Source organism: Alligator sinensis, unplaced genomic scaffold, assembly GCF_000455745.1.
Source record: "Alligator sinensis unplaced genomic scaffold, ASM45574v1 scaffold2081_1, whole genome shotgun sequence".
Classification (NCBI taxonomy): Eukaryota; Metazoa; Chordata; order Crocodylia; family Alligatoridae; genus Alligator; species Alligator sinensis.
Genome location: NW_005843329.1, coordinates 19,134 through 30,731, shown reverse-complemented (window position 1 = coordinate 30,731; position 11,598 = coordinate 19,134). Strand labels below are relative to the sequence as shown.

The following is an 11,598-nucleotide window of genomic DNA, read 5'->3' as shown; positions in this document are numbered from 1 at the left end:
GATTCCTTCATCTCCAACAGGAAAGTCCAGAAGCCTTTACACCCATCCCCCCACACTATTGCAGCCACATGTTTGTCTCCTCTGGCATATGGCTCCCACATACCTCAAGAGCCACCTGGCCCCATAATGTCTTTCTGTGTTCATGTGGCCTCTGGCCTCTCGACAGGTCTGCATGATGCCCATTCCAGGCTCTCTGGCCTCCAAAGAAAGTGAATCAAAGTAATGGAGATGGGGCCTTGCGTCTTCTCTTACATCAGCACTCTGTCTGCTGGATCTTCCCTTCCTGGCCTCCATCCTTTCCTCCATTTCCTGGTATGGGAGCAGGAATCTCCCTCTCCAGTGCTGGGAAGTGGGGGGAGCGTACCTGGAAGGGAAAAAGAATGAAATGTCATGGACACAGCGGAGGGGAGCTGGACCCCATTCTGTCTCAAACCCCCAAACCCAACATCAACTCTCACCAGCCCCAACGTGATGTTCACATCTTTTGCCTTGGTCTAGTTAGCTGTGGACCTCTGGGCATCCACCTCAGGCCACATCACTCAAAGGCCCAGATCATAACAAAAAATGACCCCAGGGGCACTTCCCCATGAACAGGAACATGCATTTCCCCTGGGACAAACAGCAGCAGCCCAAGGTGTGTGGCACATTACCCTGGGTGCATGGCATGTTATGCCAGGTGGGGTAAGGGAGGCTGGGGCCAGCAACTGTGCTGGCCCCCGCAGCCTTACCTGGGGTTCTGGGGGCCTCCAGGAGCTGCAGCCATGGCAATCCTGCAGCAGGGAGCCTGGCTGGCAGTCAGAGTGCATGCTGCTGCCACGTGCACTGCCCCACTTTTTTTAGGCATGGGGCTTTTTTGACCACAAGATCTCCCCGGGGTCAAAAAAACCTTCAGCACTGCAAGGTAGCAGTGTGGGGAATGACTTCATGCGCAGTGTGTGGTGCCACTGATGGGTCTGCAGTGCCACATACTGCACATCGGCGCTCGTCTGGATGCACCCAGGAAGTCTTCAGTCCATTACTGCCTGCTGTAACCCACTACACTCTTCTTTCTTCCAGCCAGGAATAACATTCAGGAGTCCTGACACCCAGTTCTTTTGCTTTACATAATTTGTCTTTAATCTGTTCCTAGAGTTGAGAATAGAATTTAGGAGCTGTACCCTCCTGTCCCATTCACTTTCCTCTAGGACACACTGGCTTGATGTTATGCTTTATGCAGTAGCGTTTGACTGGAGAATAGGAAACAAAGCGCCTATATTTATGAAGTGGGGGGGAGAGTGATCCAGGCAAAAGTATTGTCTCAGTAGTATGAAGTAATAGTATTGACCTCAATAATATGCCATGGTTGAAAAAAGATTTTGAAGTAAAGAGTAACTAAAGACATGAAGGGGAATGGAAAGTGGAATAAAAGGCAATGTAGGTTTATAGAAGACAGATTATGCCAGACTAGCTTGATATGTTTCTTTGGTAATTTGTTCTTTAGACGAGGGAAATGTGATAAATATAATCTAACTGGATGTCAATAAAGCCTTTGATGCAGTGCCATGTGAGAACGTATAGGTAAACTAGAGAAAATAAGGATTACTACAGAACTGTAAATTACAAAAGGAGCTGGGAGATGGCAGAAAGTTGTGCTTAAAGAGGAACTATCTAACTAGAGAGAGGTTAGTAGAGGAGTTCCTCAAGGTCAGTTTTGGGAACAGTTGATATTATATAATAGTTTCTGTTAATGACCTTAGCACAAAAAGTATGCTTATGGAATTTGGGTATGGTGCAATTTGGGAGGCATTACCTATGTGGAGAAGGATAAAAATATCACACAAGCTAACTAGCTGGCTTCATAGAAATAGGATGTGTAAGGCCATACACTTAGGAACCAACAGAAAGAATTCCTGCTATAAAACTTAGGTTCAACGGTTGAAAACAATAGAAGAGGAGGAAGACCTTAGTGTATTAAGTTGATAACAGTATGACTATGAGCCACCAGTGTGATTTCCCTCATGAAAAAGGGAAATGTGTCAAATGATGGTTTAGATAAGGTATTCCTATTAGAGATAAGGAAGTAGTAATACCATTATGCATGATAGTGGTGAGGTGTAGTGTGGAATCCAGGGCACAATGCTGATCACCCACGTGCAAGAAAGATTAATTTAAACTGGTACAGGTACAGACAAGAACTGCTGGGGTGATCAAAAAAATGGAGAGCCCATCTTTTGAGAGGTAACTGAAAGATCTTGGCATGTTTAGCTGAGCAAAATGAAGCCCAAAGAAGGACATGACTTGTCATTAAACACATCATCCGATTAAGCATCCCTGAAAGAGGACTGTACTTAAGTGCCAGGGGTTTGGAACAGGCTCCCCCAAGAAGTGGTACAGTCACCCACTCTGGTGATCTTTATGAGGTGTCTTGATGCCCACCTTGCTAGGCTCGTCTGATCCCAGCGGTCTTTCCTGCCCAAGTGCTGGGGGGCCGGATCTGATTATCTGTAAGGTCCCTTCCAGCCGCTAACATCTATGAAACTATGAAGCTACTGGACAATGCTGGCACATTACCAGAGGAGTATAAATGGACCATGAATGAATTTAGGCTAGAAATGAGAAGACTGCTAATCATGGGAGCAGCAAGGTTTAGGAACAGTCTTCCAGTAGCTGGAGCAAGAGACCTAACCAGTTTCAAGATGGAAACACATCCGGTTATTAAAAGAATTATTTGACACTGTACCTGTGATAGCAGAGGACTGACTTCATGACACAGCAATACCCATTTCTGTGTTCTTATAAATTATACTTTGTGTAGCTCCTGTCAGAGATTTTAAGGCCAGAAAGGGCCATTATTATAATCTGGTCTGGTATATTCCTTAAAGGGGCCATAGAAAATCGACAGGAATTTCTGCACCAAGCCTGTGACTTCTGCTGGAATAGGTGTATATCTTTTAGAAAGGGTGGCTGTCTCAATTCCAAGACTCTATGTGGTCAGGAATCCATCCTGTCCCTGGGTAAATTGTACCAGTTGTTTAATACCTTCATTGTGAAAATTGTGCACATTCTCTGTAGCTTGTTTTTGTCTAGCTTCAGCTTCCACTCATTGGATTTTGTTGTATTTTGTCAGCTTAAGTAAAGAACCCTCTACTATCTGACATTTTCTCCCCATATTGGTGCTTACAGACTGTGATCACATCACCTCTTCACCTTTAGCAGATAAGCTAAGTAGAATAGAGCTTCTTAAGCCTCTCATGGAAAGGCAGATTTTCCAGACCTCAGAGCCTTCTCAGTACACTCATGAGAATGATTCCCTAGATTCACTGTTCTCACAGTCCTGATCAGCTGCTTACCAAGTGTCACCCATTTTGCAATACACTAGTTGAAAAAACACTGTTCTTCAAATATCTCAGTCTCATTTTGAGGGTGTGACCTCCAAAAGGTTCATAACAAGTAAAAGGGCTTCCCCTTGAAGGTAGCTAAATGGGAGGGAGGTCCCAGGTAAAAGGGAGCAACATCCGAGCTAAAAATTTGCCCAAATTCAAAAATGTGTACGTGCTGCTGTGGTTGCTGTGTCTTTAGCCCCCATTCTCCTCTCTGGGCCAGCCTCTCTGACTTCAGCACATCACATATGATGCACTATGGTTGAGCTTCCATACAGCATTGCAGTAATTTTATGATCTGATGCATACTGAGAGAGAGTCAAGCTGTGGAGGCATAGGCCAGAGAGAGAATGAGGACATGAGGTGTCATCTGAATGTTAGCTGTCAGGAGACACAATGGTAAAATTTCCAAATCCAAATATGGGGCTTTGAGTGTTTTGATTTTTTTTAAACAAAAGTCAACATTTCCTAAGAACAGCCTCCTTTTTGTGAAATATTTTGTTAGCTGAAAACCCAGTTTTCAATTAGCTGTACTTAGGAACCCAATCTACTTTCAACAGCAGCTTTGGGTTTTAGGAGTTTAAGGCCCCTTGACTTTCGGTGAATAATAAAGTGAGCAAGTCACTTTTGAAATGGAACTTAGGAGATTTTGAAAATGTTTACATTTCCTGACAAAGGGGATGAGCAAGGAAGTGACACAACATGTACAAAATAAACATGATTTGAGCTAGTTAAGACAGGAGAAGATGGTGGGATGGAAATAAGATATTTTGAAAGGCTTCTATCTAAAGAAACTTCAGACTGTGCTGTTTAGAAACAAGAGGAATGGGAAGAGTTATCCTGGAGGTATGAAAAATCCTGATGAGGTTTGAGGTGCAAAGTCAGGATGCAAAGGAGCACCATTTACATAATACAAGGACAAGGTGATAGCCACTGACAATGAAAGACAGTAGATTTAAAACTGACCAAAGGAAATGCTTTCTACACATTGCATACACTTGTGAAACTGCCCCAGGATACCACAGAGTCCAGGGGCTAGCCAGGTGTCAAAAAGTATTGGACATCTACATGGAACATGAGGACATGCACATTATTACATCTGAAGGAATTATGAAAATGGAAAGGAAAACAGAAGAGCACTCACAAAAGCTTGAATAGGATACAAACACTCATCCTGTAGGGCACAAGCCAATAAGTAAGTGAAAGGCATTAGAAAGAAACTTTCTCTGTAGGGAGGCTATTCCATAACTCTTCACGAGTATGCCTCTTCTTCTGAGGCATCTGTTCCTGGCCATTGCCAAAGACAGGGGACTGGGCTGGATGTACCACTGGGCTGAACTAGTCTGGCAGTCTCTGTGTTCCTTGTACACACAGCTGGCAGATAACTCAGTGTAACTCCCTTGCCATGTAGTAACACCAACCCCATGCTTAACTGGCAAGCTTGGCAAGGCTCTCCCTTATTCATCCTAATTCTTCTGCATTCATTCTCCTGCCAACCACACTTTTGACACCTCGCTGCTAGTTCTGGATCCTGGGAGATACGAAGGGGAATAAAAAGTGGTTTGGGAGATCTGGGATAGACCAAGAGGTAAAGAGAGGGGACTCACCCTTCGGTTCCACAGGGCCAAAACCAAGGCGCAGGCCATAAGCAGGAGGAAGATGAAGAGAAGGAGTCCAAAAGTGACCTGTCCACCCAGGATGGGAGGAGGCCCAGAGACCTGGACATCTGTGAGGAGATGCAACAATTAGAAAGGGGAAGGTTTAGAGTGAGACAAGCATGGGACTGTCCAGAGGTGGCTGACATGGGAAAGGAAACAGGACAGGTTGGGGAGAAGAGGTGGGGAGCATAGGTTGGCACTAGGTTAAAACGTGATCAACGCAGGATGGTGTAGGATGAGGGGGGAGGGGGGCCACAGGGAAGACAATACCTGTAATCTCCAGCCCATACTCCACTGCTCCCAGTCTTCCTTCTGGGCCATGGATGCTGCACTCCCAGGTGCCTGTATCCTTCTGTGATACTCGGGGTAGTTCCAGGGTGGAGCCCAAGAGGAAGCTCTGAGTCCCCAGATCTCTGGAAGTAGCTTCAGCTGAGTTCCTGTTGCTGTAGGCAGAGTCTATGTGTCTCCACTGAAAGTGCTCGTGCCCTTGAGGATGGGTGAGGCTGCAGATGAGCATCAGATGGGAGCCCTCAGCCACTGGACCCTTGATGCTTGGGGTGACTTTGAAGAGGGAGAAAAGAATGTGATCAACAAAGAGAGTAGGGCTTCTGTCAGCCTACCCCTTCGCCTCCTCCTTCCTTCCTTGCCAGCTTCCTTCTTTTTCTCTCTCAGACCTTCTCTCGTTTCCTCCCTCTTTCCCCTCTCCTTTTCCTACTTTACCACCACAGGAAAACATCCCTGTGACAAGGAATTCTGTACAAAGGAAAACTGCTTTCTAGACATGTTGAGTAGTGACCCAGGGTTTCTCCCTATGGGAAGAATTGAAAGGCCTCAAGCAGCTCTAGTGTACCACACTGAATATGCAAGGAGATTTTCCTCCAGGTCAGCAAACATCCCTGTATGGAGGTGCTCCTTCTTATTCTCTGGATCCTCCTACTCACCCATAATAATGGCCAAAGTCACCTCCTTAGTGATTGTTGTGCCGCGGATAGAAACATCACAACGATACTGTCCTGCATCACCAGGCCCCACCTCAGGGACATGGAGAGTGAAGTCTCCATTCCTGGAAGTACCCGAGTCTCCCAGATATCCTCCTGCGAGATTGCTCCAGCGGGCTTTCACTCCTTGGATGCCAGAGGCATTGGGATTGTGGTTCAGAGTGCAGGGTAGGTTTGTGGAAGAGCCTGCTGCTGCATAGACAACAGAAGAGGCTGGTCCAGAGAAACCTGAGAAGAACCAAGAATGTCCTACAGTATTAGGTGGTGCAGGTCCCCTGAGATGCCACAGCAGAGGATGCTGTCACCTCCACAGAAGGAAGAAGACAGACGAGCCAGGCTCAGGTAGTAGGGATGGTAGCAAAGAGAGAGGAGGGGGCTACTCCAGATAAGGGGGAAGATGGAAAAAAAAGATATTGTGAAAGGAAAGCAACTACAGCAGAGGGACAGCGTAGCAGCTGAGGCCAGGGGAGCTAGACAACCAAGGTGGATGCTGGGCTTACCTAGAATTTGCAGGTTGTATGTGGCAGAAACATTTGCGCCATCTGAGTAGGCAAGGTTGCAGCGCCAGGGCCCCATGTCACTCATAGTCGGCCTGAAGATAGACAGAGCCCCACTGAGGGAGAGAAATCTGCCAGAGGTCGGGACAAGGCTGTCATTGTGGAACCACTGAACTCCCACAGGTTTGCCTGGATGACTGGAGTTACAGTGTAGCCAAAAAGTCTCTGTTTCCACCACAAGGCCAGGGATATTGACAGTCACTAGGGAGAAGAAAGGGAAGAAAGAAAAGTTAATGCCATAGCCCTAAGTCCTGAAGCTATTCCCCTTCCGGGAGCTCTCCACCCCTCTCTGATGAGTATTAGCGGGCAAGATCATCTGTCAGAACCCAAGTTTCCTGTGTTTATCTCTCAGAGGTCTCTCTGTCTGGAGGGCTCTGTGCATGAGAAAGTGATAGAGGAAGCCCCACAACCTCAAAAGGCTGCTTCTCATTTTCTGACTAGCAGCCGTTCTGGCCCTGGGCACCCCATGCAGCTCTTTCTTGCAGACCTAACCCATGGACTTGGCTACTCCCTCAGCCCCCCATTGGGCTCCGTCTTCTCCTACCTGTCACCACACCCAGCGCCACCTGGCAATGTAGGGTCGCTGTGCCGTATCTCACCAATGCCTCATACTGCCCTACATCATCCCTCTGCAGTGGCTCAATCCGAAGGGAGAAGTCCCCATGGCGGAGGTCGGCATTCTGGACCATGGCTCGAGGCATCATGGATCGGGCCGTCTTTAGGACACCACTGTACTCCACCTCCAGCACCATGTGTGTCTCCTTGTGGGCTCTAGGTATGTGGGCAAGGGAAGTGAGTGAGTACTTTGAGTAAGGGTGAGGGAAGAGGTCAAGGGATAGGGGCAGGACCACAGCAGAGCAGGGGGATGGGAATCAAGCAGTACATGTGAAAGAAGAAAGAATGGGGAAAAGGTGAAGAAGGGGAGCAGAGACTGAGCAAGCATGGGTCCACAGAGGGCACAGGTCCCGCTGCCCACCGTTATTCTGCAATACCTTCCTCCATGCCGCTCCCAACGGACTGCAGTCTTGTGATACAGCATCTTCCAGCTATTCTTCAGCTCTTGAGGACTGAGGTGACAGGGGAGCACAGCCAAGCCACCCTCTTCAGCCCACACCCTCTGCTCCCACCTCCACTCCTCTGCTGCTCTGGGGGACACGATCTTGGCTGTTAAAAGACAGAGAAATGAGGAGAAAGTGGGGTTAGAAACAGAGTGATGAATTCTCTTCCTTAGACAAGTGAGTCCTGCCCGGTGGTGTGGAGGAGCTGAAGGGAGGGACAGTTAGGGAGAGAATTTGAGACCAACTGGAAGATGAGGGAGGTAACAAGGGTTCAGATCTAATTTTCTAGAATCCTGTGGACAAATTAATTCCTAAACACCCCTACTGCAACCGCTCTCCACCCTCAAACACCTTAGCCCACTTACCCTTGGTTACCAGCAGCGTAAGGGCAAGAGACAGTGGAAGGAATACCAGTGTCATGGTGGCATCCAAGTGTCTTCACTCAGTTCAGTGCCAGAGCAGGTCCAAGGTTTCCAGAGATGAATGAAAACAAGTCACAGACAAACAAAAGAGTAGGGTTATGAACCAGGGCTGGGGTCAGTAGGGCTTTATTCCTTGTTGGCTTGTTCTCTCTCTCATTTCTGTTCGTCCTCTCTCTCTCTTTCTCTCTCTCTGATCAAAGCCTTTCCCCTTGTGCCCTTATATTGCAGATGGGCAGCTAATTTCCTCACAGCACTGAGAAGATGCGTCACAGCCAAAAACCTAGCTTCAGACTGAGGCACGTGAAGAAATAGATGCAGATAGAGCAAGAGAGAGAGAGGAGGCAGAAGTCAAAGTTCATGTTCTAAGCATCTTTTAGTGGAAACTCTTTGGGTCTTTGTTTTTTTTTTCTTCACTGTTTCGCTTCTATGTAGACAGTGGAAAATGTGTAGAAGACACTTCCCAGCAAGTGCCCTTCATGTTTTTCTTTCATCTTTTACCTTTTTTGGTTTGATCTTTCCGCCTCTCACTGTTTCTCTTAATTAATTGCTTTATTCTTTTCAAAGGGTCTTGCTCTTCTTTCCATTTATGTTCTTGTTCTTTTATGTTACAAATTTATGTTTTGCTTTGTTTTGTTTTTTCCCCTCCTTCTCTTTCTGCAACTCATAGGCAACAATAAATAAACAGAGCTGCAGATGCCAGGTTGGAAAGGAAAATAATCCACAGGAACTGAGAGATGGGAACAGGAAATAAAATAATCCCCAACCAGGACAAATGCAACTAACAGATCTGCATGCCTGGCACTCAGTAGAAGAGAGATGATCAGTGGGGGTGAAGGGGGGGGCTAGAGAGGAGCTCACTATAAAATACTCTCTACAGAAAAAAGTCACGGTGTTTTAGGGGCTCCATAGAAAGCCACTCTGTGGCTCACACTTTCCAGTTCCCACTGACTTAACTTAATCACTCATTACCCCTTCCCCGTGACTGCTGTCAAACTTCTGTACCATTTCAGGCTGTGCACACACATATTCTCCACTGGTGAGGTGGGGCCTTTCCCAGGGGTGAGAGAGGGCAAAACAGCAGAGGGGCACAACTGCTCTGTTGAGAGCTTGCTCTTTTTCTCTCTTTACCTCAGCTGAGCAATAGAAAGGCAGGAAGAGAGATACAAAGAAAAAGAGAACGTGCGGGGAACTGTCTGGGCAATCGCCCCTAACCACTTAGAGGAGTGCCATTGGAAGGTCCTTGGGCATTTGCCAGCACCTGGCTTTGCCTGATTTCTGCTTGTGGCACATGACACTGGGCTCCATATAAGGCCATATGCGGGAAATGGCCTGTGATCTATAGGAAGTCAGGACAGCATGATCTACTGGTCCCTTCTGGCGTCAAATTCTACGAAGCCCATGAAAGAGTGCAAGACAGAGAGAGGGAGGGAGGAGAACTTGTTACTGTAAAAAGTAGCAGGTGTTTTTCCTCTTGTTTAACAAAAACAGTCCGTGGTGTCCACAGTCCAGGCAGAGGGTACAAATTTTCCTTTCCACTGAGTCAGCAACAAGGGGATGTCATGAGCGTGTGGGTGAAGGTGAAAAAAAAAGGGAGGAGGTCTACACCGCAGCCAGGAGACACTTGAGAGTCACGCTCAGTCCCCAGCTATCCTGTCCTTCTCCCTGGCCCCATTCCAGGGATACATTATGGATGCTGCTCTCTATCCACATCCATTGTCTTCTCTCACCTCTCCCCACCATCATGCTTCTCACTCTTGCCAAACTGACCAGGATGTTAGCTCCACACTTGAACTTTGGAAATGTTATTTTCAAATGAAAAAACAAGGACAAGCTCAAGTCTTTCTGCCACACCTTGGGAAAGTAACACCAGAGGCTCCAGGGGCTGGGGCCACTGCAAACAGTGACACGGCCACTGCTGCACAAGGGGATGTTTATGGTTGAGGGGTTATTTTTGATGAGCAAGTGTGTTGTGAAATTAAGGTTCTGATGGCACTATTTTACTCAGCATCAACTTCTATCTTTAGAAAAGTTGCCTTTAACGTTTTTCTGTAATGACCCATTTTAAATGCTGACTCCATTGAATGACGTCTTCGTCATCTCCCAGCATAAGACCCCACAGGCACAAACAATGACTGGCATAAAGTCATCACTGAGGTACGTCAGCAGGGCAGTGCATAAGGGTAGGTCGGAAGAGCTGTGGGGAGCCAAGAGCAGGCTAAGATTAAAATAGTAGGGAGCTGCAGGGCAGAAGCCTAAATCATGAGAGAGTGACACATCTATCTTGGGCACTAACTGCCCAGGTTTTAGACTTCTCCATAGCAGGACACTTTATTAACAACTTAAAGGCATTATCTTTTCTATCTATTGGCATATTTATAATACAGCATATATCCAATTTGTGTTCTCACCATGATAAGCCACTACCATGACCAAGTTTGGACTTTTGCAAAAATTATCTGGCAGAGTCTGGCAGTTTCAGCACCCTGGGTCACATTGGTGGCCAGACTGGAAATGGTAGTGGCCACCATTCTTCACTCCCTCAAAAACTGATGCCTGAGATTAGTGTCTCTATTGTCCATCCCTACTTAATTCCATTTTAGCTGCGGCCCTTTAAAAAGCAGGGGAAATGGGATTTAAGACCCTTTGTGTTATATACAAACTAGAATGCAAAAAGCCCTCACAGTTTGGGAACAATTAAACTAAAAAAACAAGTGATCCTTTTCACAGATTCAAGGGTAGGAGAGACCATCAGATCATCTAGCCTGATTAACAGAGGTGTAGCTGGGCAGCCATGCGACAGGGAAGTGTTGGCTGCTGTGGTACTGATTGCAGCAGCATTATCAGCCTCCACTGTGGTCATGACTAATTTTGTGCTCCCCTCCCTCCTCCGACCAAAAGACAGAGCCCGGGGCTGCTGCCCCAGTTGCTCTCCCTCAGTTATGCTGCTGGCCTGACAGTCTGTATAGTGCAGGTACCAGAATTTCACCTATTTATTCCTATACCAACCTCAACCGCTATAAAGCATCCTTTTGAGATACTGCAGTAACAGAGGAATGAAGGAGTATGCACAGAGTCACCAAGCAAGGCTTTTGCAGAGCGAAAAGAGAAATAAGCAGCACCTCACCTCTCATCTTCACTCTCCAAAAATACGGTGCCTATGGAAATTCAGGCCCCAGTTCAGCAAAACACTTTAATGGGACTTAAGAATGTGTTAAATGTAAACAAATGCAGGTCTCATTAAACACCTACCTAAGTGCTTTGCTGAACTAGAGCCTAAAGAGAAAAGAATAGAGAGGTTTTTAAGTGAGGCCCACAAAATTTTTAAAAATCATTTAATGAAAACTTTAAGTTACATAGGTAAAACTTCTTTTAAACATTCTAAATAGTTAAAAATAGTTATGGGAGTTATGTTTTATATTATATTTTAGTTACACTTCTATCCTTCCACACTCACTGAAGTCAGTGGGCATGCAGAACTGTAACTGAAAGCACAATTTTTGCCAAAGTTCTTACAGCCGTATTGGTTCCTCTCTCTTGCTGTGTTGT

The 11,598-nt window shown here is 46.4% G+C and overlaps 1 protein-coding gene across 1 annotated transcript; it reads right to left on the bottom strand.

Moving 5' to 3' along the window:
* Positions 1–253: 253 nt before the first annotated feature.
* LAG3 (lymphocyte activating 3) lies at positions 254–7,611 on the bottom strand. Its single transcript, XM_025194870.1, has 7 exons — positions 7,565–7,611; positions 7,117–7,343; positions 6,516–6,773; positions 5,959–6,243; positions 5,288–5,578; positions 4,967–5,085; positions 254–364 (listed from the first exon to the last, which is right to left on the bottom strand). Exons 1-7 carry the CDS (start codon positions 7,609–7,611, stop codon positions 254–256), a joined length of 1,338 nt encoding a protein of 445 aa, XP_025050655.1.
* Between the last annotated feature and the right edge of the window lie 3,987 nt (positions 7,612–11,598).